This window comes from Dendropsophus ebraccatus, chromosome 8 (genome assembly GCF_027789765.1).
Source record: "Dendropsophus ebraccatus isolate aDenEbr1 chromosome 8, aDenEbr1.pat, whole genome shotgun sequence".
NCBI classification, from domain to species: Eukaryota; Metazoa; Chordata; class Amphibia; order Anura; family Hylidae; genus Dendropsophus; species Dendropsophus ebraccatus.
Genome location: NC_091461.1, coordinates 43,376,752 through 43,403,813, shown reverse-complemented (window position 1 = coordinate 43,403,813; position 27,062 = coordinate 43,376,752). Strand labels below are relative to the sequence as shown.

General features: G+C 44.9%; 1 protein-coding gene across 5 annotated transcripts in view; it reads right to left on the bottom strand.

The window, feature by feature from the left end:
• The window catches only part of JMJD1C (jumonji domain containing 1C), a 196,010-nt gene that overhangs the window by 47,220 nt on the left and 121,728 nt on the right, over positions 1 to 27,062 (bottom strand). For all 5 annotated transcript variants that reach the window (XM_069980281.1, XM_069980284.1, XM_069980279.1 and 2 more), the window contains one exon: positions 18,714 to 18,827. In XM_069980281.1, coding sequence (XP_069836382.1) covers positions 18,714 to 18,827 — 114 coding nt within the window. The remainder of the gene's footprint in view (positions 1 to 18,713; positions 18,828 to 27,062) is intronic.

The window sequence follows — 27,062 nt, the reverse complement described above, 5'->3', positions numbered from 1 at the left end:
ACAAAGCCAAAGAGCTGAATAGCTTACAAAGGGAGCAGAATAGCACATGGCCTCCTTATAATACAGCATTAGATTTCATATGAACACAATGTATTGCCGCTGCTCTCAGATGGGCCACTAGATGTCAACATAACAGACATGCACTAAGAAAAGAGTCGTTTTACAGCCTAATGAAAACCAGTGTCACCATTTCATTATCAGTATCAATCTTAGAATAGGGGACTGGTGGTATTGGTCAAAATGAAGGCAAACCTAACTACGTAAACAATGGTAAGCTGTTACCTACCAACGGTAAGCAACAACTTTTATCCAAATTCATAACAGACTCCTGTTTATCTGGATGCCTTCCATCGTGGATGCAGGGATTTGGAGATGTTGGGTTTTAATCCATCTAATTGCTTTCACCAAGCAAAAGCAGTGTTTAAATTTCATGAAAATTACAGAACCTGGGAAGATATTTGTGTAAGGGCAAGTTCACACGGAGAAAAACTGGCAAAATCCTCGGCCGGCGGAATCCCGCCAGCCTCCGTGTCATACTGGCAGTCTATGGGAGGCTCGGGCGTCTCCTCTCTTTGCACCTCCGGAGAGAGGAGGCGCACGAGCCTCCCATAGACTGTTAGTATGACACAGAGGCTGGCAGGATTCCGCAGCGGATAATTCTGCAGCAGAATTCCGCCAGTTTTACTCCGTGTGAACTCAGCCTAAAGCTGACAAAGTTAACATTGGCCTAAACCAGTGGCTTATTTACCTTTTCTGAAGTATATAGGAGAAATAGCTTGCGACTGCATGCTAGCTGAAGTGTATGACCAGATGAAGACCCATGATGCCTAGGTGCCACTTAAGCAGGGATGGCGTATCTTCCAGCTTTAGCTTTGGCTGGCTAGACATGAATGGAATTGTAGTTTTGCAATAGCTGGAGGGTCACCTGTCCCCCTTCCCCGCTCTAAAGCCTCTTACATATTGAAGAGCCATTGGCAAGAATCATGTAGAAAGGCATAAGATTACAGATCTATCATACAGCCTTATTCATGGGCCTTTACACCATGTGCAGTAAATCTAACACATTACACGTCATCTTGAAAATCTTAACCTCCCAATCACAAAGGGAATGAAAACCATAAGTCCCATCATGAAAAATCTACAATTCAAAGAGAACATGCTTTTATAGGAATTGATATGCAGTATTCCCCCATAGGGACCTATAGGACATGCTGGATAATATACAAGAGAAAAGTGCCATAGTACAGTTTATATCAGTATGTCCAGAGGAAAATAATCCTGTGCGACATGGGTACACTGAGCACAGCCAGCTCCTTAACACAAAGGAGACCCCAAGGCTTTCCAGACATAAGGTGCTATAAGGAGTTACTGTTTACAGGTCTACAATTCTTATATGTGAAACTCTATAAAGGTCAGTCAAACCCTTTACACATCTACTTTACGTTTTACCTTCTTAATGCTTACGTACTTGTACTTTTATAATGACAGATTCCCTTGCATCAATGAACAGAATAAATCCACAATGTCTATCAGTAATACACGAACTGGATAGAGAAACACATCCAAAAGGAAAAAAATATCAATGCCTGTCCCTTTAAGAATCCAGAAATCCTGACAAAATCTTTCTTCCTTCCCTCCGCCAGCCCTCCCTCCCTATAGTACTTGTTCTAGGAACAGTGAGAGGGGTACATAAATAAATGAATACCGACCAGTGTTTCATGAAACATGACTAGGGCTTGGGTGGAATTACTTGAAGTTCCCAGCAGATGTCTGGCCGGGAATCAGGATTCTGAGCACACACTTGGAACATTTCGACTGCAGCTACTACACACATCTATTCCAAAGAATTACAGCTGCTGGGGGAAGTTCTCACACAGCTCTGCAGGAGACGGGGAGCAGACCCCATGGCCGCTGGGGAACGTTACATACTCTATATACACGCCTATTGATAGGTTTTATATAAACTGCATTCATGGCCATCTTATTGAAAGGAATAGATTGTGGTGTTCTTTAAAGGGATGACAAAAGGGACGTCTACAAATAGGTCTGTGTCCATGTCCTTACTGAAAGAAACCCAGAATCATTTACACACATAAATTTTATTATCAGAAACATATAAATCCTATACTGCAGTATTTTATTTCTCCTTCAACCAGACAGCAATATTCAGCTCCAAATCTTTGTCAACGTTGTCATCATCCCAGCATGCGATATAGAAAACCTCTCCCTACAGCTGGCCTGTCAGGAAACCACTATTCCTCCCAATATGACCCTGCTTGTGTTCTTAACGGAGAGGAACAAGTCGCTGCCAGACACCTTGGGTGGCATCTTATCTGCGGTGACAATAAAGGAGGAGTATGTTGAAAGCCTTGAAGGCCAAACCTTCTTTCCGAAACATCTGCTTTGGGAGAGTTGGGCCACCCTCATACACATCCAATGGTCAGCAGAATTGGCTACTGTTTGACAAGCTGCAACCCTTATGTCACAGGGCCCAGGAAGTTGTGATATGTGGGGCTGTTTGAGCCAGTGTGCTGATCAGTATGGAACAAAATCCTGAGAGAGACAGGTTTAGGCTATGTAGCAATGTAATGCCCTGCTCCTCATCTACTTCTATGCACTGTCACATGAGACAAGTCTCATTGAGACACACGCTGATCCCACAAGCCTCCATTAACATTATGTGGCAGCACCTGCTACTAGTCTCGTGTATCACTCCAGATGCCATAGCCATGTCTATGCCAGAGAAGGCTGGGAATATACAAAGACCACACATACCAAGAAAGAAAGTTGCAGAAGAGCCAGTTCTTGTTTTGTGGCTGATGCGGGTGGAGGGGCTGAGGTCAGACAACGTCCACTTGTGTAAAGATCATTGACTTACAATGAGTTTCTACCTCCTGCTGAGTGACTTGGGTCATAGGGAAGTGTACTTAGAAAATGCCACAGAATTTACTATTAGTCAGCAAGATTTCCTGGCGTACGCTGTCGATGTACTTTACTAGGCAGTAATAGAGTGCAATAGAGTTGTCTCCTGAAAGTGAGTCATAATGTGACCATAGACAACAAATTATAGCTGAACCACAGATGTCAGCAGGACAGTCTGACCACCTAAGATGTATGAGGATGTCCCAACTCTTTCTGTACCACTAAGGCCTTGTTACATCACAGATAAGTCACAGATAAAAGGATGGATAAAAATGAGGAGGTATAATCTAAAAATGCCATGTAGACGACACACAAGTCTTCTTTCAGCCCTCGGTCATGTGTTACATAGGAGGCCTGCCAAATCCCAGAGTCACATGTTCTGTAAACTCACACTTTCCCCTCTATATTTAGTGTGTTATCCGGGTTAATATTTACCCCGTTTCTTACATTTACAGAGCTGCCTCGCTTCCACCACAGGTTATTTATTAAACTTTAGTCCCAATCTACAAGTGAGGACACTATGTACACCCGGTCTCAGCAATATCCCATAATACAAGCCAAGAGTTGACGCACTATACAAAGGAAGAGCGACACAGAGTAATCCTTACGTTGGCTATTATTTCTTGGCATTCTAGCCAACTACTCGATGACATGGACGAGACTGAATATTACTACCTGTGTAATATGACCTAACAAAAGTGCACAGGCTTTACAGCCATTTCTGATCTTGTCCACTGGCAGCCCATCACCTTGCGGGGTGAGCCATACGGAAAGAATTCTAATTGTGTGTGTACACAGAGATCTGATTTTTCAAGCCAAAGCAAGGAACAGGCTACAAACAGGGAACAGGTCATAAAGGAAAGATTGAGATTTCTCCTCTTCTCAACTCCATTCTTGGCTTTGGCTTCAAAAATCTGTCAAATAAATCTCTCTGTGTAAACGCACCTAAGGATCCTATTATGTGGGGTGTTTAGCCGCTAAACAGGTGGGTATCACCCTGTTCAACCAGAGTAGCCTTCAAACACTCGTTCCTGCCTGATCGGGCCATTGTGAAAAAGGTGGAAGCAGCCCAGGCCAGTAATTCATGAATTCAGCAAAACCAACCATGACTTCAGAACCCAAAGGCCTCCTCTGAAATCACCATCATAAATGTAAGGAATCTACAAGCCAGGCTTATTTTTCAGGTCATGTTAGTTTTGCTCCACTGTAGATGAACTTCAGTACACATAAGCCAGGGATTCATAACCATGTTATATAAAGAATATAGATTTCTGGATTATACAAGTAATGCGCACATTTGCTGGATATTACACAAGAAAATTATACAACCTGAGCTCTGTGTCCTATATATTATAAAAGAAGTGGGAAAGTGTCATTAGATACACAAAAAAAGAATGACGTCAGCTCATAAAAAAACAGAAAAAAGCTCCAAATCATACTCTGCTCTATTATATGAAGAGCTCCTCTATTAGTAAAACAAAGAGCCCTGATCCTACAAGTCACGCTCATCTCACACCACAAGGTCGTCAATGAGCTGGCCCTGTGTTTAAGGGTTATCACATGGGCAAATACTGCCCGCTTTCACACAAAAAAGACACCACATCTCCCATTGATCTTATTGGAAAAGTAAAAAAAAAAAAAAAAAAAGGTGGAAAAGTGGCGTCTTAACCCATCCACACTTAAAAGCGCTCAATGATATCAATGAAAAGTTTATAAACATGACAGGAAAATGAAACAGCAGCACTAAAAATTACACAGAAGACTCAAATCATACCCTACTATCCACAAACCAACCTAACACTAAAATAGCATTAAAATTAGATTTTAATAAAAAGAATACATGGAGATCCTGAGAATAGTGATGATGACGATGATTACCACACACTTAACTATCATTCTCTAATGTAACATTATTATTGGCATCCATCTATTTAGCAGCATAACTCTAATAACTATTTAAAGGAAACCCCCTGAGCCAACCTTTGGCCATGTTCACACAGATTGAGATGGATTGCTAACAGAGGCACTGGCGCCTGTCTTCCATAGGCTAAAATACCATTTAACTGACCTATATGTCATGAGCTCTTTTCACAATGTATTCATTAAATGGAAGTCATTATAGCCAATGGGTGACTGTGGACAGTATATGGCATCTGTCTGTGCACACCAAATGCATTGAAAAACTGACGTATGTGCGGCCTTTGTGTGAACTTGGATAAACAGGGTGCATTAAGATGAAAAAGTATGTCTGGAGGTGAACAGTACCTGACAAGCGGCAGTGTTCCCCCTTTGCCTGGTGTTCAACAATCGGCAAGGACATCCAGTATGTAGCTGGCTGGATGATAATTTCCATAGGCGCACTTTAAAGGGGTTGTCCGGCGCTAAAAAATTATTCACAGAATAACACACATTACAAAGTTATACAACTTTGTAATGTATGTTATGTCTGTGAATGGCCCCCTTCCCCGTGTCCCACCACCCCCACCCGTGTACCCGGAAGTGTGGTGCGCTATACATACCGGTCACGTGCCGACCGCGGTCTCCGATCCTCAGCAGTGACGTCTTCTTCGGGAGGCCGGTGGATCTTCCCGAGTGCCGGCCACCCTCTGCAGCGTCATCCGAAGCTCAGCCGCGATTGGCTGAGCATAACTGTGCTCAGCCAATCGCGGCTGAGCGGCTGATGACGCGGCCGAGCGGCTGATGACGCGGCCACGTCATCAGCTGCTCAGCTGCGATTGGCTGAGCACAGTTATGCTCAGCCAATCGCGGCTGAGCTTCGGATGACGCTGCAGAGGGCGGCCGGCACTCGGGAAGATCCGCCGGCCGCCCAAAGAAGACGTCACTGCTGAGGATCGGAGACCGTGGTCGGCACGTGACAGGTGAGTATAGCGCACCACACTTCCGGGTACACGGGTGGGGGTGGTGGGACACGGGGAAGGGGGCCATTCACAGACATAACATACATTACAAAGTTGTATAACTTTGTAATGTGTGTTATTCTGTGAATAATTTTTTAGCGCCGGACAACCCCTTTAATTGCAGGGATTATGGCAGGCTGAAGACCATCATAGTATTAGCAGAGGACTAAAGAATCTAACCATACAGTAATAGCAACATAGTTAATAAGGTTGAAAGACGACAAGAGTCCACCAGGTTCAACCTAGGGAAACCCTACTGTGTTGATCCAGGGGAAGGCGAAAACTCCTATGAGGCTCATGACAATTGCCCAGTCACCGCTTTATAAAGCTTTGGTGCGGCCTCATCTAGAGTACGCTGTCGAGTTTTGGAACCCGAATCATAAAAAGGATGCCCTAGAGCTGGAGAGGGTACAAAGACGGGCAACTAAACTAATAAGGGGAATAGAGCATCTTAGTTATGAGGAGAGATTAAAAGAATTAAATTTGTTTAGTCTGGAGAAGAGACGTTTAAGGGGAGATATGATTAACTTATTTAAATATATAAATGGCCCCTACAAGAAATATGGGCAAAAGATGTTCCAGGTAAAACCCCCTCAAAGGACAAGGGGGCACTGCCTCCGCCTGGAGAAAAAAAAGATTCAATCTCCGGAGGGGACAAGTCTCCTTTACCATGAGAACTTTGGATCTGTAGAACAGTCTACCACAGGATCTGGTCACAGCAACAACAGTAGAGGGCTTCAAAACCGGCCTAGACAAGTTCTTAGAGCAAAATAACTTAAATGCATATGTATAGAACCTATCACCCCTTCCTTGTATCCATCCCCTCCTTGGTTGAACTAGATGGACGTGTGTCTTTTTGCAACCGTATTAACTATGTAACAGGGAGAACCCCCCCCCCCCCCCCCCCCCGACTCCAATGGCAACCAGAACAATCCCCGGACCACCGTATCACCGGAAATCTAATGCCCATAACTTGTAATATTATATTGTTCAAGACAACCATCCAGACCTCCCATGAACTTATTTAATGAATCAGCCATGACAACATGATGTGGCAGAGAGTTCCATAGTCTCACTGCTCTTACAGTAAAGAATATGTGTCTGTGCAGATGGTGTAAACTTCTTTCCTCTAGACGTAGCAGACGCCTCCCCTTGTCATGGTTACAGACCTAGGAGTAAAAAGATAACTACAAAGATCTCTGTCCATTCGTATACTTGTACATTGTAATCAGATCGCTCCTAAGACGTCTTTTTTCTAGTGTAAATAACCCCAAGCTTGATACCCTGTCTTGGAACTGTAACCCACCCATTCCCTTACTGACCTTTGTCACCCCCCTCTAGTGATGTCACGATACCAGAATTTTCAGTTCGATACCGATACTAACATTTTTATTTCGATACTCAATACCAGTTCGATACTTTCTAAAATATTTTTAAAATACACAATAGAAATATAATACTCCCTAGACAGCGAATATAATAAACCTGAAATGTTTTCTATACTCTTCAGGCCTGCACTATTACAGAGATACCAATTTATGGAGCTTTTTTAATTTTATTACGTTAAAAGTAAAGGTTTGCGTTTTTTACATAACTGTGTACAGAGTACAGCGATCACTCAGACAACTCCGCTATACACTGCTCACTCGGCTCCGCTATACACTGCTCACTCGGCTCCGCTATACACTGCTCACTCGGCTTTGCTATACACTACTTAGCCGGCTCTGCTATACACTGCTCACTCGGCTCTGCTATACACTACTCACTCGGCTCTGCTATACACTACTCACTCGGCTCTGCTATACACTACTCACTCGGCTCTGCTATACACTACTCACTCGGCTCTGCTATACACTACTCACTCGGCTCTGCTATACACTACTCACTCGGCTCTGCTATACACTACTCACTCGGCTCTGCTATACACTACTCACTCGGCTCTGCTATACACTACTCACTCGGCTCTGCTATACACTACTCACTCGGCTCTGCTATACACTACTCACTCGGCTCTGCTATACACATACTTATGCTGATGTCGGCACCTCACAGCCCCTGCACCTCCCCCACCTGCCAGCCGGCTGGATCCTCACATGTGTCCTCTCTCTCGGACCTCCTGCTCTCCCTCTCCAGCCTTCTCCTCCTTCCTCCTCCTCCTCCTCCTCTCTCCCTCTCCAGCCGCGGAGACCTCCGTGCAGCTCCGGCTCCTCTGCATAAATCATTTCAGCGGGGGTCTGCTACACACAGCAGCCGACAACTGCTGCATATGGAGCGGGCTTAAGAGGGGTCAGGTGCCGCTGTCAGTGTGACAGCGGCATCTACACAGTTACATAGCCGGCACTAGCGATCGCAAAGTGCCGGCTATTTAAAATTGGCGCCGCCGGGAGCGGAAGGAGAGAGAACAGAGGAGGAGACTGCAGGGGCAGTGAGAGGCACATAGAGAACACGGCCGGCGCTCAGCTAGCCGCCGGCCGTGTTCTCTGCGTTATACTTTATGTTAAGTTGCCTAATAGTGCAGCTTTAACATAAAGTATCGATACCAGGAAATCCTGGTACCGAACCGTTTTTCAGCCCGAAATATCGATAGTAGTATCGATATTTCGGCGCATCGTGCATCCCTACCCCCCTCTGCACCCGCTCCAGTTCAGCTGTATGCCCTTGCCGGCCTGGGTTCCCAATGAGTATCTCAGCTAGCCAGTCCAACATGGAGACAGTAGGCTAGAATGGAAATAACTTCACAAAAAATAAAAGAACGCATATTGTACAAATAAGTTGCAGAGATGGATTAGGATGCACATTATATGCTTCAAGGAATTAGAAAGAAACTGGAAACAAAACTGTGCCTGGGGAAAGGTTAAAGCCCCATTTCCATCTTCTCACTTCGTGCCGCCTGTGTGGTTTGCGACACTATACCTTGAGGCAGATATGAATCACCCTGGATTCTCCACACTCTTCTCCCTTGTACAGTAAAAACAGGTGCTGGGAGGATAAGAGAAATAAAAATAGAGTTACTAGGTAACTATAAAGATCTCCCGCGGACACTGTCATAGTTGCGGGGTGCCAAATAATGGGCAGAAAGCTGGAAAGCTGCCCCAACTTCTAGTCATAAAAGGCGCTAATAATAAAAGAGGCTCTTTGTGTAAATCTATTCTTTACACATATCACGAGCTGTATATTTCTGCCCTGCTATCATTCAAGAGCTTTTATGCTCAGTGAGCAAGGCTGCTGTTTTGATGTGATTGAGGATGGCAGTATAATTTTGGACTCCAGAAAGTCCAGGCACTGATCCAAGAAAATACAAGTCAAGGGAGCAATCATGACAGAAGAATAATAACCTGGAGTTGGGGGGAGGCTGCGGCTGCAGACAGGGAGGAATTGGAGAGCTGGAGTTCTTTTTAATTCATGTCTCTTGCCAGTTTCATTTTGCCCCATCGCTTTTGGCACAAGCAAAGTGATAGGGAGGTGACAGCGGAAAAGGACAAAGACTTTAGTCTTTCTGAGCGATTCGAAGTTGCACAGGACTATGTGGCTTTGACACGGTAACCTCACGTTTCCTGCAATAAAATGTAACATGTTCTATGACATTGGAACCCAATAGCTGGAATAGAATGGCATTTACGTCTATATATAAAAATACAGCCTGTCCCGGGGGCTAAAAGACATTGGATATGTCCTCAGACTGATGGCCATTTCTATGTATAAGAGACAATGAGACCACTTACATCAATGTTTCCCAATCTTTGGCTCTCCAGTTGCTGAAAAACTACAAGGCATGATGGTGGTTGTAGTTTAGCAACAGCTGGACATACACAGGTTGGGGTAGACTGGTCTATGGTGTCTCTCATTGTCTCCTATACATTGCCATGCAATCCCTAGTCAATGTTCTAAGACACCTAGATTGAGTGAGACTTGATGGGACATCTCTTTGCTTAAGAGATAGGATATGCAAAATAGCTCTCACTTCTTCCCAGAATTCCCAGTGGAGTAGGAATGGTCTGTAAATCTCAACTCACCTTTGTGACGAACTCTCCTCAAGGAGAGTTAGAACCTTTCGACCCTCTGCTATGCATAGTAACAGTTTAATAGAGTAGACAAATGTCCATCTGGTTCAGGACCCCAACTTTCATGTTGATCCAAAGGAAGGCAAATCAATCCTTCCCACCTACAAACCCAACAGTCGGAATAAATCCCTAGCAAGTGAACAAGCTACAACCCTCCTCTTGTTCTTCAGGAGCCAGGGCAGGAGTGGCCTCACCAACAGGAGGAGCATTTTAAAGCAATTCTGATGATATTGTGAATAAGATTATTAGTCGGTTTAACTGTGAATATAAATGCACATTGTAATGATGATCCATAACATCCAACCACTTATGGAAAATGCTACACCTTTCGATATATTAAAAGGTCATACAAAAAACTGCAAAAAAACAAACACACACTAACTTTAAAGATGGAAAAACAAATGGCAAATAGGCCCCCCACCAAAGGGAAAGTGCACAACATAGGTGCATATGCTAATCTCCTTCCTCTCCGCACTCTCTTTATCTTGTTTGTTTTCTTTTCCAGACACTTCAGCAAATCTGCTCCCAAGAAGACAGATGAGGTAAACTCCCAGGAGGAGGTGATTCACTGAGCAACTTTCTATTCCCAGCAGCCATGTTAGCACAGATGTCCCCATTCAGGGTTCAGGCAGGATGAACCCCCTGTGACCCTGCACTTATTAATCAGTTCCCTGCTAAAGACTCTTCTGCCCCATGATATCACCAGGCGCCGCTTCTCTCCAATGTCTCCTGCAATGTCATCAGAGCCGCTGCTGTTAGCTGTATCTGCAGCCACTTTGGGGGGGTGAGCGTTTCCAGTAAGTGCTGGATATTGCACAAGGAGAGGTCTCAGTTCTGGCTCATTTTATGGGAGATGACATAAATGTGACTCATATAATGATCAATTCTAACAGTGACAGAGTCAGACTGGGATAGTCATGTCATCAGCACTTACACACTTATGACATTGTGTAATCCAACTCATTTTGACGGCCTCTGGGGCTAATCCATATATATATATATATATATATATATATATATATATATATATATATATGACCGCTCTATTAAAGCATAGCTGTCACAAAGTTCCTAGTCCCCGATTGGCATAATGTCGCAGCCGGCGCCGGAAGATCAGGTTACCATGGATACGTCTCATGCCATCCGAGTTCCATGCACAAGCCCTATTCTAATGTACTCCTCTAGCATGAGACGTATCCCAGGTAACCCGATCTTCCGATGTTGGCTGCGACTTTATGCCAAACGGGAACTAGGAGCTTTGTGATAACTAAGCTTTAAAGTGACACAGGGGTAAAGGGTAAATTTAGTAGTTTTCATACCTTATTTTATATCATTCGTTGCTTGTTCCAGTAAAAAGTGATCTTTTATTATCTGCGGATTGTGCAACCTGGGCAGGGCTTCATGGACAAAGCAACACTTAGCCCCGCCCACATCACCCGCGTAGGCCCCACCCCTGTGACACTATTGGCTCATAGGTCCCGCACTTCGGCGGCCATTGGTATGAGCAGACCTAGAGGGGGTGGGGCCTAGACCTTTAGACTGGCCTCTTCCAATGGCTGTTTAAGGGGCAGGGCCTATGCAATGATGTCAAGGGGCAGGACATGTGTCAATGTGGGCGGGGCTAATTGGCGCTTCAGCTGTGAAGCCCTGTCCAGGTAGCACAGTCCACAGATGATAAAAGTTCACTTGGACAAGCACCTTGACGTATGAAAGCTGCTACATTTACCCTTTACACCTGTGTACAGTCAAAGTCATAAAAGTCATAATGCAAAAAGGGGGTGACTGTGTCACTTTAACAAAGGCTGCTGGATGTAAATAGTGGGTTTTTACGCCATCTGGATATGAATGTGGGTCACATTCTCAGCTCTCCAAAGGAATAGAATGGATGATAACGTTTTATCAATACTGCAGAAAAACTTTATTCCATGATGTCTAAGGGTCATTTTACATTTAAGCATTGTCGTCTGTCCATGGCCGCAAACTATCATCGATCAGCGAAACCAACGCTGGTTTGTAGTGCCTTTCATAGGCAAGACTGTTCACTTGCCCAGGCCACATGAACAATCCCTGTATAGGGTGTGAAGCTATTAACATTCATTGTTATTGGTCACATAAAGAGATGTGTGTCCTATAACAGACTTTACCGCCAGTCAAAAGATCCAATCATCCGCCAATCGGGTGCTTACATGCTCATCACTGGCCAATTATCGGCCAAATAAGCGTTTCTAGGAACACATGTTGCCAATAATTGGCCCTCATAAAAGGGCCTTAACACCTATGTCATAAGTTTTATCAAATAGGCTGCTGAGACATCATAGTAGGGTTAGATCAGGCAAAATTATGTGACATCATCCCAAGTGTGTTAATCTGTTTAAGAGAATCAATCATCTCCCTTAAGGAGTGTGACCTGGTCCCAGTACCTTACAGCTGCTGGGCCCAGCTCTCCGACTGCCTGGTAGTCTGGAGCGGGGTGTCGATTTCAAAATAATCTACAATCCTCCGTTCCAGCGCCTGGAAACCAGGCATGAGGGTGGAGCCACAGCTGCATGTAGTTACGCCAGCTCCTCCCTCCTTTTAGCCACTCACACTTGATTGGCAGCCTGAGTGCAGGGCTATGCATTAAAGTGTCTGTACCACCAGGCCCAGGCTGAAGCACTGGAGTTGCCGACCCACCCTTAGTGGGAGGAAACCCTAGCTCCTCTATGATAGGGTTGCATTGATTCTAATGGAGTCATGTCATGGAGGGGATGGAGTTTCTTCCCACTAAGGATGGGTCGGCCCACCTCCAGTGCTTCAGCCTGGGCCTGGTGGTGCAGTCACTTTAAGTTTCCAGTACTCAGGCAAGTTAATCAAGTGTGAGAGGCTAGGAAGAAGGCGGAGGCAGCGTGGGGTCTTAGGGGCATTCACACGTTCCGAAGATTGTGACGGACCAGATTCATGGACCTCCTGGCACCTTACAGTAGAGCACCATACCCCAAATATAAACAGTTTCAGAGCTCCCAGCAATATGATGATACATGATGACGAGAGGTCCAAACTCTGGGACCCTGCACGGAACACAGATTCATTGGTGATGAAACAGACATTTCTTATTCAGCTATAAGGTCCAGCAGGCTACCATCCCCAGTAGGCCCGCATCTCCAGTAAGAGCACACTGTGCAGACAAGCATTTAGCATATGCTGACGCAAAAGATATAAAAGAGACAAACTCGCAGGCCTGTTGCCGACTAATTTATTTGCAGCGCATCATTTACACGAGGGGATGGCACAGATTGCAAAATTCGTGTCAGCATTCCTGCTGTGGAAGCGCTAACAAAACAACTATCCTCAGATAACCCCGGAGTTTATGGAGAAAGCTTTGAAGTACAATAGGACTCTGAGGATTTGAGTCAGTGAATAGGAACACTGGCACAGAATGAGTTTTCAGCACATTATAGGTGCACGGCCATGCTAGACAAGAAATGACATTTCATTTTTAATCCCCCCCCCCCCCCTCCAGCTCCCCGCAGAGATGGCGCACGGCGCTGTACACTTCTCTGGCAGTTAATTCTTAATTAAGAATGATTACGGCCGCACTCGCTTCCAAGGCAAAAATTGCATCATTAATTTTTCAATATTTCCACTGCAGCAGGATTTAGGGTGTTTTCCTGCTCAAAGGGATCTACAGCGGAGGAGGAAAATACATCTGTGCTGTGGCCTTATGGTGATCAGCCAACTTAGAGACAACACAAAGCTACAAGGTTATATTCTCATAGTGCAGAACATGGAGAAGTAGTGTAGTGATCCCTACTATCTGCGACACTAAGGCTGACAGTCACCTTACAGGAGGTCAGGGACTGACGCACAGCACAACATGGGCGGCCTCCTACACTTCATTCTATTCTTTCAATGCCACAACTGTTCCTAAATTTCACAACATTTCTGTAAAAACCTATCCCACGCCATGCTCTAAACAATAAAATTCATATATTGGTTTCTGTATCTCTTATTGACAAAATTCCCAGAGTTTCAGTCTAGCTGAAGGAATGGAAGAATGAGACCATGAGACCACATCATTATGACAACAGATTGAACCTGAATGCAAACGTGCATTCACATACACATTGTCAGCGCCCATTACAGAAAAACATTGGATAGTAAAACTACTATACATACTTCATACAAAACACCAAAGGCTGTACAGCTACAAGCGAGGACTAAACACCTTTGCTCTGTACAAAGGTCACCAGCTCTGGCTACTGTCAGCCCTAGTCAAATATTACTTACATTTACATAACCATATGCATGTCTGCTATTCAACACACCTTCCCCAAGCCTATGATTTTGCATACAAGTAGCAACAGCAGCCAACTTCCCTCAGGGTATTTGTCTTTGGAAATAATACACCTGGCTGCATTAACTATTACACTGCCAGACGTACACACGAGGCAGGTACTGGCAATGCTAACTCACTTCATGAACACGAGTCAACCACAAGGACTTCAATTTGTAAGTCAGTCTACAGTCTAGTAACACAAACTTATGAAGCAGCAAAAATGTATATTACGAGGATTCCCTGTGATTTTCATATCAATGGCCTGGCCTTACCATCAATATCAGGAGGGTCAGACACTTGACACCCATCATCTGACTGAAGGGATCTCTTCTATGACTACCAGATTCAGGCCGAACATTTAGTATTGGCTGCACTGCACTACCAGGAAGCGCACAACTAGAGAGGAGCGGAGTTCGAACATGCTCAAGTCCAACTGTTTGCAGATGCAACAATCTAGGGATTATTCTGGTTGCCATTGGAGTCGGAAAGGAATTTTCTCCCTGTGATGGGGCAATTGTCATCTGCCTCATAGGGGTTTTTGTCTTCCTCTGGAAAAACACAGTAGGGTTTTCCTAGGTTCAACCTGATGGACTCTTGTCTCCTTTCAACCTTATAAACTATATTACTATGTAATACCATTGGCAGAAGATGTTCGATGCAGTCCTATGGAGTCCAGGAAATCACTGATACAGCCATAGGCTCGAATTGTGCTCATCTCTAGGGCCACATAAGTTTAAACAGACTTGCGCTGCAGGCGTACGCAAACATCTCAAGGGTAAAAGATATTGTAGCACAAAGGTCTGAAGCAATCTTGCATCCCAAGTCTGTGCAGATAAACACAAGGTTAAGTAAGGTCTTAAAGTACTAGGAGAAACCAGAAAATCGCCAACTAAATTATAGTGCATTTGTCTCAAATCCATGTTCACCGAGGCAGATGACCGCACACCAAGCCTGCGCCATATGTAGTCATCCAGTGAGATTATATTTCGGTTCGCAACCACCACCCTTAATATTCTGATGCACATCACCACCTTCAGAGAAGAAAGCAGCTCGGGATAGGACAGATCACAATACATAGGGAAAATCCTCACTGGCTCTCCCAATGCTCCTCATGTAATCCTATGTAGTGTATTGTCCTGGACTCATTCAGTCTTGTGGCTAAGGCATTTTTTGCCCATGATCAACATGATCTGCCTCTCCCAGTTACAGCAGAACGGCTCTAAATATAACTGGGCCACCAGTCAAGTGCACACACAGTAATGATAGCATAAGCTGGTAATAAAGTATATTTTATTACCTCCATAATGAAGTGCCAGCAGACAGGCCCCCGCATTATTTAGATTAAGCCGAGCACGTAACAGCACTTTATAACAGCTGCAAAAGTTGCTGCTCTAAGAAACCTTAGATATCTTGTGACTTGGTAATTGTTTAACTACCGCCATGTTTTGCTATCTGACATTTAAACCCATAATAAGCTGTGTGTATTAATATTTTTACTCACTGAAATTTATCGCAAATATGTCAAAACTGGGGGGGGGGGAAGAAAAGTGTTATTGCCCTAGAATAATCCAAACCCGCTGCCATCAATGCAAAAATCTCATCCACTAACCCATCAGGCCTGGACTGCACAGACTGTTCATACAGATCTTGTTCTAATCAATCATTCGGACAACTCTCTGCACACTCCGACTGAAGTACATGGCGAAAATTATACCTGTGCTTCATACTACCACTAGACAAGCAAAATCTAAAAGATATCTATCACTATTACTGCTGCCAGGTTTCTACAGATTGCTTCCCCATCCCCTTGGTAAATGGCTGTCAGGACTAAATATAGGTGCCCAGTCCTGACAACATACCCAAAAACTGGCCAGTCACTTTAAAAGGGAAAAAAAAACTATTAAAATATATGTTGGACAATGCCAATAGTGCACAACAGTATCTGCAGTTGCCATCAGCTGGGGAGCCACATGCGGGGGGCCAGAGTGCAACATGTGCTCGGAGAACGTTATGCTACATGATCCTATCAGTACTGAGCTATCATGACTGAATACACACAATGTAATAATACATTGGCAATCTCACATGTTTATTTCCCAAAGTCACAGTGCCAAATGTACTCTTATGGCATGTACCTAAACCTGTTCCTGCCCATACGCTGCATACCAGGAGAGGGACACACTGCTGCTATTGATAGCAAGAACCAGAAACGCTGCTGAGCTGAACACACATGCTTATGTTTAATAAGGATAGAAAAGCCTGCCTACTTGCCAAGGGTGGAGATCATCTAGAAATGAGGGAAGGATGCAAAACAGACAGGGAAGAAGAGGCCAGCGCACTCTCACGCAAATGAAAGTTCCTCCAAACTTGTTTTCTCTTTAGGCTACTACTATTATAAATATACCCAGTATTAGCACAGGAGTCTCAATACTTACAGAAACCTGCAATGTTAAAAATAGATAGGCAGCATGTGGTGGGGCAGGAGGAGCTGAGCACATTAATATATAGTTTGGTGGGGGAGTGATTCAGTATAACAATTTTTTTCATCTAAAACCCTGCCCGTTCAGGTCTTAGGAGTCCAGTGGGCAGTCCTACTATGATTGACAGCATTTCCATATCAGTGTCCATACAAATATAGCTGCCAAAATCCAAGACAGACTGCCCTCTGGACACCCAAGTCCAGAATGATGTATAGTTTTATCATTTTTATTAGAAACTCTGCTCAATCTTCTACGCTTGCCCTGCCATATAACATGTTGCCTGCAGCCTATATGACAATTTCAATGGGATATGCTCCCTTTAAGAGTGGCTCCTACACGACTACAACTCCCACAATAGGCTTTAGATATGCTGGTAGTACACCAACAGTCTGACACTACCTAAAACAGCTGATAACAGAGAATATACTGCACTTAGCTGAACAAGCATAAAACAGACACTATAGACTCAACAGCATATTAACTAGAAAAAGTCTGGCAAGAAAGAACCCATAAAAGGTGTAACATCATCAATAAAGCCTTAACAGCCGGCATGCCTGTGCAGCGCCTTTATCCCATTACAACTCCAGGCTGGTGCGTGGTAACATGTTGCAATGTCTTATCACAGCTGTGATATGCATGTATTTGCTTTAAAAGTCCAAGGCCAGGGTTAGGAATAACCTCAATGATTTCAGATGTTCCATCACTAGCCCTATGTCATGGAAGATCAAGATCAGCAATGGCTGGAAGACTGCGGGTTAAGCTGTGTTTACTAAAGTCAACATAACCTTGTACAGCACAATGTGTTCCAGTAGCTTTTGTCTGCCCTCTGTGGTCGGGTTGGCATCTAGTACTCCATACTACTATGTTTACATCACACAACTGGACACTAGGTACATATAACATCATGGCCATTCTCCCCTATGACCCAAACAAAACAATCATTTCCTTACAGGGAATCTATCAGCAGGTTAAGACATTATGCTGTTTGGGGCACTGGGGACAGGGCTACCACTGATAACAAAAAAGGTGGTGGGTGAGTGATTCAGTGGCCTGGGGGTAGTAGCCCAGTCCCCCAATGCTCTAAATGGCCTTACTAGATGCAGTAGTAAACCGCAAACTGCACAAGAATGGTACAGAGGATGAAGGTAATAGATATACCTTCATCCTCAGCGCCCCCTGTGCAATAGTGAGCTATCAGCAGGTTGGATTTATCGAATCTACAGACAGTTTCCCTTCAAAATGTTAATGAGATCATTTAGTCCCTTGTGGGTATTTTACTCTTCAGTGCATCTATACAGCCCCTCGCCCATTCCTGTTCTACCAATGCCCCATTGAATACTGAACACACCCCTCTGCTGCGCCATTGTCTTGCTAATATATTTTTTTTATTATTATATTTCATTAAAATGCAGATTGCCATGTTAAAGGCTGTGTGTCTATGTCTAATGTCTCCTGTTGGGATGCCTAACACAATGACAAGAGTTCTGAATTTCTCCTTTGGTTAAACACAACTACTTAACATACCACTCTGGGTTATTATACAAGGTCAGAGAGATGCAGAAGCTCGCTGTCACTAAATACTCTAGAAAAACATTATTGCCACAAGTGCCTTTTGTAAGACATAGGTAACTAAATAAAAACACAGGCAGTTGCAAGGACACGGACGTCAGGTCTGTGCACAGTTTAGGTAGGCATTCTTATCCTCTGTCAGCTATAGTTACAGTAGGGTTTCTGGGACAAACCTAATCCCTCTGCTAATCTTATCCATCTGTCACAGGGTGATAAATTACTAGTTCCTTTATACAACTCATCCCCTAGAAAGCAAAAAGCCAAAAACAGCCGCTAGACCATAAATCATAGGACTACGTGTTTATTCCCCTAATTTTCACTTTACAATGTTCACCATAAACAAGCTTCCCACCTGAGGGGCTAGATGGCAAATGTATCTCAGAATACATCAACCCCCTCAGGACGTGGCAACGCCTGGAGACAACATGTTATCTTCGCCAGTCCTTACCTGATAGGGCTGAAAGGCACTATCTTCAGTTGCAAACTCCAGATGTCGCTCCACTAAAAACTCTATTGCAGTTATGGACTTGTATGCACCGTTTCCAACCAGGGGCTTGAAGGCCTAAAAAAAAAAAAAAAAAAAAAAAAAAAAAAAAAAGATTTACACATTTATCCAAAGGGTCAACGTTTCTTGAATTAAATGTCATCAATATCAACTTTCACAAGATAGAACAAAAAAATAAAAACACTCATCTGTATGTTAAAGGGTTGTACCCATCTTAGACATTTATGGCATCTGCACATAAGACCAGCTTCAATGCTAAATTATAGCCAGGTGAAGTGCACGGCTGTTTGAATTAATGAGAGCCCACCTCCTGTTATTAATCGCATCCAATAGGCAAGCCAGACAAGTAGTGCCACACAATTCACCTTCATATAGCTTACATTCGAAGCAATCTGAACTAAAAAGGTTTTTACAAATGATACTAACACTTCAATCTCCCTAGTCATGTAGACTTCCCAGAGCGGTCAGTGGATTTTCTGCATTGCATTAGTCTCAGGACTGTTAAACACCATCTAGAATATATTGTTATAAAGACTGAACAAATTCTTTGAAGGCCCTCCTTACATGGAGAGAGTCATGCCTGGAAGCCCTGTATGATGGTGAACACATGGCTGAGGGTGCATGATCCGATCCTCCAGGGAAGCGCGGTGAGGTCAGATTTTTATCCTAAGATCTCGGCGGGTCTCTGACTGAAACGTACACCTCAGTGTGTTCAGCTTCAGAGGCGTAATGCCAAGGATCAAATAGCCTGCCTCAACTCCATTAGTGAAAGGCAAGAGCCAGTGTCAAAGCCACAATAGTGATTTGCCTTGAGGGAGAAAGTTCACCATCTCAGAAATACACAAAGCATAGAAAATGCTGGAAATCTGATCCAAAACAGGCTCAATTCAATTAAACGTCTGATGATTTGCTAGATTAGAAGTCATGGATATCGTGACTCCATCATCGCTCATCAATGACTTCTAGCTGACATACTCCGAGCCATTCTTGGACACATGACAATGGAAATGGTCAGAAAAGCTTTAACATTTTTCTAGCAGAATTATTATTTGTATTGCAGTGAACAGGAAATTCTGTGGCTTCCAAATCCCAGGATATGAAGGGTGTGTCCACGGCTTGTCAGCGTTCCAGGCAACTAATTCTCCTTCATCTTTCTAAGCCACAGCAAATCAGCCCTGGATGATGCAGAAAGTGTCCAAGAATCAATGGCTACATGTTACCCACATATAAACTAAAGTCCTACAGGGGGAACAAGATTATTTCTTCAAACAGCTTGGGTCTGACATGTAATAGAGTATGTACAAGAGTGAACAAAGCTCTATATAATCTCCTACAGAGCATTGGCACTTGTCTATGGCTTCAGCAATAACAAGTCTCTAGTTCAGACATCATGTCAGATCACAGGTTATCCAGAGAAGCCTAAACCAGAGCGCCTCAGATGATACATTATAACCTGTAATGTGAATACCTATTTCCCCAGGTTGGTATGCTATTTCTCTATAGGCTGTAGTGCACGGCTCAGATCTTAATCCACGTTAAGGCCCCTATACATATTAGAATAACATTTGCAAAACTCCCTGATTTTGGTGGGGGTGGCTATTTTTGGAAAGACCAGCTGACTATGTAATGCGTATTGGGCCTCTCAACTCAGCAGGGGAGAGAAGGGTCAGGTCTTATTTTATTTTAACTACCCCATCCTTTGGTTTTTGGAGGCTGCAGCCATAGCTATCAATTGGTGGCTTACACCTCCTCTCTCCAATCAAAACAAATGAATGCTCAGCCAAGCTGGACATTCATGTGAATGGGGGAAAGAGTGAGGCAGCTGTAGGCTGAATGTTTAAGTTACTGAAGGGGTAGGAACACCTTCTGCTTTTGATGCTGGCTAATAGAGAGCCCCATTCATGTTACCCCTCAAATATGAATGTCTAGGATAATCGCAAGTGACTAAGACATCACATCTGATTCTTACCACCAAACAAAAGGCCCAATCCTTTTATTGCACACGGACCCATCCCTATGCATCTGTGGCCAGCACTGTAGCTCAACCTCTTGCACTTGAATGAGGGTTACCAGTCACAGACATGCATACAGATAAAGCCCCTATTACATGGAGCGACTGGAGGAGCAAACGAACGCCGTCAGCGCTCACTTGCTCCTAGTTCCTCGCTTACTGCCACCGCTATTACACGCGGCGGTAAATGCAGGGGGGCTGCCCAAGTGATTGCTAGATCATCCGGGCAGCCCATAGAGGTTACCGGCGGTCTGCTGCCGCCACTCCTATTCCACAGGCCAACAGCAGCAGATTGCTGCTATCACAGTAGTTTGTCTTTCAACATGTTAAAAGACAAAACGACAGCAACGATCAGCCGACATCGTTCATGTTGGCTGATCATTGCCTTCTATTACACGATTATTGGCTGTAATGGCCTATAACAGTCGATAATCTTTCCGTGTAATAGGGCCGTACGTCTATGTGGCAGTAATACCCCACTGATGCCTGTACTAAGGAACAGCCTAAGTTCTGGTGATACCAACAAAGTGTCCACTTACAGCCAAAATTTATTTGCCTAAATCAAAACAGTATATACCACAGGCAGTACCATAGTAGTAGTGCTGTCACAAAGCAGCAGAATGGCAGCCCAGCATACTCCTAGGTGTAAAGGTCCTGACAGATTGCTCGCACAGTTACCTGGTCCTAGGAGCAGCTTGATTCCAGCTGCTGAGGCTTTACTCAGTAATACCAATATCATAGGAACATGTGTAGCAGTCATAAATTTTGGCCTCTGTGATAGATATATGAATGAGTTTACATCTTACTTGTTGAGCAGAGAGGAACTGTGAACCTGTAGGGGAACTCATACAGTATTTTTTGGCCTGCAGGACAGGAGAGGATTTTTTTTCTGTTCTCTTTTTATGCCAGATGTAGCACAGGAGTGTAATGTCTGTAATCTGAATCCTATGTGCCTTTCCGTATATTGTCTTTCAGTCAAGCTGTGCTGTCTGAGATAACAAAAATCTGGGCTAACTTCTTAATGATTAACCAGGTCCTGTGATACCATTCAGGTCAAGCGGCCTCAAACAACAACAGATAGAGACGGTCATAAAACAGAAATCCAAGTGAGCGTGTGATAGAGAAGACAAAGAGCCAGGTCATAGGCAGGTAAGCCATGTTTTCAGCTTCCTTATAATTATTCCTGGGGCTTTATACTTCAGAAAGAGAATCCCTCCCATTACATGTACAGTGCTAAGTATCAAAGAGCCCTCCCTGTCTCTGGCAGATAAGAAGACCAAATGGCAGAGTATTATTATCTCTCCTGGCCCCATACAATGTCATTCTATCCAGCCCTCTGCAGAATGTCGCAACTCACTTTCCTCCACTCAGTCAGAGGTCCTGAAAGTGTTTATTTGTTTAGCCTCAGAGGAAAATGAGTCCCAGGAAAAGGGCCAAGGCCCCTGTGATAAGGCCTTGTGTGATCACTGTACAAACACACCAACATGAAGAGAGAAGAGATAATGGCCACAGGGCATAGTAATCTGCAGCCCCACAATGAATCAAAGGGGTCAAACTAATGCATATGGGGGCCTCCCAACTCTCATAGGATGACAGGGACAGAACAGTCTGGCAGGTCTGCTCCCTTTATTCTGATCCCTACAGTTACCTCCCCTTATCCCATCTATAACACATACATGCTCAGCCCGGCCAAGTGTGCATTTGTTTGAAAAGGAGAGAGGGAAGAGAAAGCAGCCCCCTGCAAATAAGCTACTACAAATGCACAAGGGATTAGGTGTATAAAAGCAAAAGCATATTGCGAACAGCAAACAAATCCCAGCACCCAATACATCCACAGTTTTTTCAACGTCAACTAACCTCTTGCCATTAATGGTTATGAAAGCTCAATGGTGACAAGTCAGTGTGGTGTATTGGCCTTGTAAAGTCTATGGAATGTTGTTCCCCCCTAGTGTATTTCCCTTAGGATGACCCTTTCTGTACACCCTTTAGAGGTCATCCCAAAGGATGCCAAGATCGATCACATTTTCCCTGTACACGGGTTCTGATCACCACATGTTTCACAGCTCCTTGCCCTTAGGGGCAGAATGGGATTGGAAAGCATGTAAGCTCATGAATTAGAGGGGCAATGCCAAAATGTAGCTGTAGACTAAAAAAAGATTCACATAGAAAATCTGTAGAATGAGGTCACATGCCATGATCCCACCAAACAAGCATCTATAGCCATAAAGCCACAATCCATATAACTTGTGTACTGGATGATGAAGGGACACAAAGCCCATCACCAAACATCCCCTAACATCTAGGTTGCCTGCCATGCTATCTAAACACCTACAGATGAAAGATGTCAGTAAACCAGTTATTAACGTTGTTCTGTTCAGAAAAAGCTCATATAATCCTAGCAAAGAAGCAAGAAATAACGCTGGCGTAGAAGCAGAGGCACGTATATCCATCATAATATATGGATGCGGCACCTCGACAGATAAAAATCCATTTTGCAGGGGTTGAATAAGGCGCAATGTTAGACTTCAAGCAAAACATGTCCTCAGACACATCCTGGGCAGGAGAACACTAAACCGCCAGCAGCACATTCCATGCTAAATGATTGATCACGGGTCAATGAGCGCTCTCTGAAGAGAATTTCAAGAGGCACAGGCTTGCCAGCTCTAGTTGTTGGGACTGTCTTTATCCTGTCAAAGGTCAAACAGCTATCTGCATTGTCTGAGAGAAGACTGAAGGTTATGTAGAAGGATGTATGTACAGATGTTTCACCTTATCGGGAGCCAAAATAGCTGCTAAGGAGTGAAAACTAAAGACCTTTATAGCAGACAAACCTATGGCTCTGCAAACAGCTAATACACTAAAGTAAATGAACCCACAGCCCCTCTGCGTAGGCGTAAACCCCATAGACACAAACATACCCATCTAGTTATCTCAGGGCATGGTCACTGCTAAGCTGATCTACACTTTCAGTCATGTAGGGGGAATCCTTCACTTAAGGATGACGCCTAAAGACGGCCAATCCTCTCAGACACGTAAGCTTCTCTCCATGGAGTGGTCCCTCTCCCTGAGCCCATAGTAATGTACTGCTTAATAGCACTGTGTCATGTGCTAAACACAACAAGGTGTAAGACACTGTCACTAAGGGTTGGAGTGGATCAAGGTTGACGTCTAATGCCTCAATAAGTCCAGTCACAAAAGAACAGCTTGTGTCCTCACCTATGAATGCCACCGGGCCTTTTCACTTTATCACAAGGGTTAGCACACAGACGTCACACTCGATACCTTTCAGCTGTCATAATATAGGACTATTAGAGTTGGACCATCTTCTGCCACCTGCCAGAGTCCTACCATACCAACTGAATGATGGCACTGATCAAAGTGGTGCAAGTTCCAGTTGTAGTTGGGTAACTGTGCACCACAGTATATGTTAACATACAAGACATCATGACTACCAATAAAAGCCCAGACCAACCATGACTGCAAAAATCCCCCAGACATCTACCCATAAGGCCAACTTTCTGTACCAGCTGTAGATTACTAAATACACCGGTTACTCGGCTCTGGGATCTATTTAACCCCTTATTAACGTGTCCCTGAACAGTGTGCCGGTTAAAAATATATCCAAAGCCTCTTCTTGCTGGACTGTTAAGTGGAGAGGCTGAAGCAATGGTACATTACTTAGCTCTACGTCCAGCTCTTTTTTCCTTTCTGTCAGTTCCATTGCCTGTGTGGACATGAAGAACTTGGTGGCTATCATTGGAAATAAAGTCATCATGGAATGGTTTACAGCATTGGCAAGGAGGTTAGCAACTTTACAAGGAACAAAATAAGCAAACACTATATTCTCCTATTTTCTCCAATGTAAGTGTACAGGCTCTGGATGGTTCTTTATTGCCACCTTCTTACATGTGAGGGGCAGTGTAAAGTGAGTGGGCGACCTGCTGTTATTGATACCATTGTGCAATGCAGCAGAAGGTTCTCTTCCTGACTAAAGTTCATGAAATGCAAATATGACTTCCTTTCACACGTCTGAGGGTTCAGCCTCCGGTACAGGGTCACAAGGTGCATACAACAGGGCTATCATTATGCTAAATAACTACTAGCTGTCAAAGGAATGTACATGATATACATCTAAAGAATGACAGCTTGGCACACCTCAAGTACAGCATCAAGGGTGGGGTCTTACGGCCGCACTCTCTAGGACCAGGTTATTTTGTGTATAACACATCAGGGAACAGGTAAAGCTCATTGGCCACAACTTATGGAGTGGACTAGACATAAGATGTCACCAAAAGCATGCCAAAGGTCACTGTAAGCCATAGGAAATAGTAGCCTAATGTGTCAATGAGATTTAGAAGCCAACGGCTAGAGAAGATGGGCATGTCAATCGCTGTAAAATCTAGAAAGTCACATGAACTGCATTGGCTACCTTACTTCCCCTCACTGACTGATCGAGTGGGGGTCATTCTTCTGATCATACAAGCAATTCTGCAATCAATAAGATGAATTCTCATACCATACAATATATTCCTATAACCACAGACATCCAGATAATTTCAGCAGCTATCATTCTATTTGTAAATAGGCCAAGATTTACCCTGCGGTCCATTGTAATCCATTACCCATACAGCACTGACATGTTCTGTCTATAGTGTGGTCCAACATGTGAGCTCTTAACCATGGGCCACATTCCCAGAGTATATAGGAGCATATCTGAGTGCCACGAGGAAATCCACACCAACATAGGAAGCAAATAGAGACTATGCTGGTGAGGTCAGGTGCTATGTGTATTCATTTAACCCTTTCACATCACACACAAACTAGTCACCAACTCTGTGCTGTGTGTTAGATCACCAAGTAGTCAGCCACTCCATCATCCTGTTTGGATGCACATTCCACAGAGGTGAGTAAATACAGCATAAAGCACAGAGCAAACCCTCCAGAAAGTCAAAGCCTCTGTAACTAGTCAGCAGCCGGTGATGCAAGCACAGAGCTTAATATGGCACAGGAAATGCAGCCCTGACATGTGCTCTGCTCCACAATACAAACCCTGCCTGTCTGCTCCTACCATGGGCAGCCAGATAAGTACCCACCATCAGATAGCTAGGAAACGCTTGCCCAGTGCTGACATGTGCCCCATTCTGCAATATGTAACCTGTCTGTCTGCTCCTACCATGGACCCCTCACCCAGATAAGTGCCCACCATCAGATAGCTAGGAAATGCTGCCCAGTACTGACATGTGCCCCATTCCAAAATATATAACCTGCCTCCTAGGATGGAGGAGGGCTTTTCCAGGTTAGTGCCCATCATCAGTAAACATTTCATGTGCCATATTAAGATCTCTGCCAGCATGTGCCCCCCCCTCCACCATATAAAACCTGCGTGTCTGCTCCACCAAGGCTGGTGCCAAGTGGCAGCCCCTCCACCCTTGCTGATTTGAGTGGCACACTGTAGCTGTGCCCAGCAGCAACCCCCCATACTTGCTGATGTCACAATGTAGCTGTGCCCAGTAGCAGCCCCCCCCCCACCCTTGCTGATGGGAATGGCACACTGTAGCTGTGCCCAGCAGAGCCCCTCCACCCTGGCTGATGCCCCCCTGTAGCTGTGCCCAGCAGCAGCAGCCCCTCCACCCTGGCTGATGCCCCCCTGTAGCTGTGCCCAGCAGCAGCAGCCCCTCCACCCTGGCTGATGCCACCCTGTAGCAGTGCCCAGCAGCAGCCCCCACCCTGGCTGATGCAACCCTGTAGCAGTGCCCAGCAGGGGCCCCCCACCCTGGCTGATGACACTGTAGCAGTGCCCAGAAGCAGCCCCCCATCCTGGCTGATGCCCCCTGTAGCAGTGCCCAGCAGCAGCCCCCACCCTGGCTGATGCAACCCTGTAGCAGTGCCCAGCAGAGGCCCCCCACCCTTGCTGATGCCCCCCTGTAGCAGTGCCCAGCAGGAGCCCCCCACCCTTGCTGATGCCCCCCTGTAGCAGTGCCCAGCAACAGCCCCCCCCACCCTGATGCCCTTCTGTAGCATTGCCCAGCAGGAGGCCCCCACCCTTGCTGATGCCCCCCTGTAGCAGTGCCCAGCAACAGCCCCCCCCCACCCTGATGCCCCCCTGTAGCATTGCCCAGCAGGAGGCCCCCACCCTTGCTGATGCCCCCCTGTAGCAGTGCCCAGCAGCAGCCCTCCACCCTGGCTGATGCTCCCCTGTAGCAGTGCCCAGCAGGAGCCCCCCCCCCCCTGGCTGATGCCCCCTGTAGCCCCCCACCCTGGCTGATGCCCCCCTGTAGCAG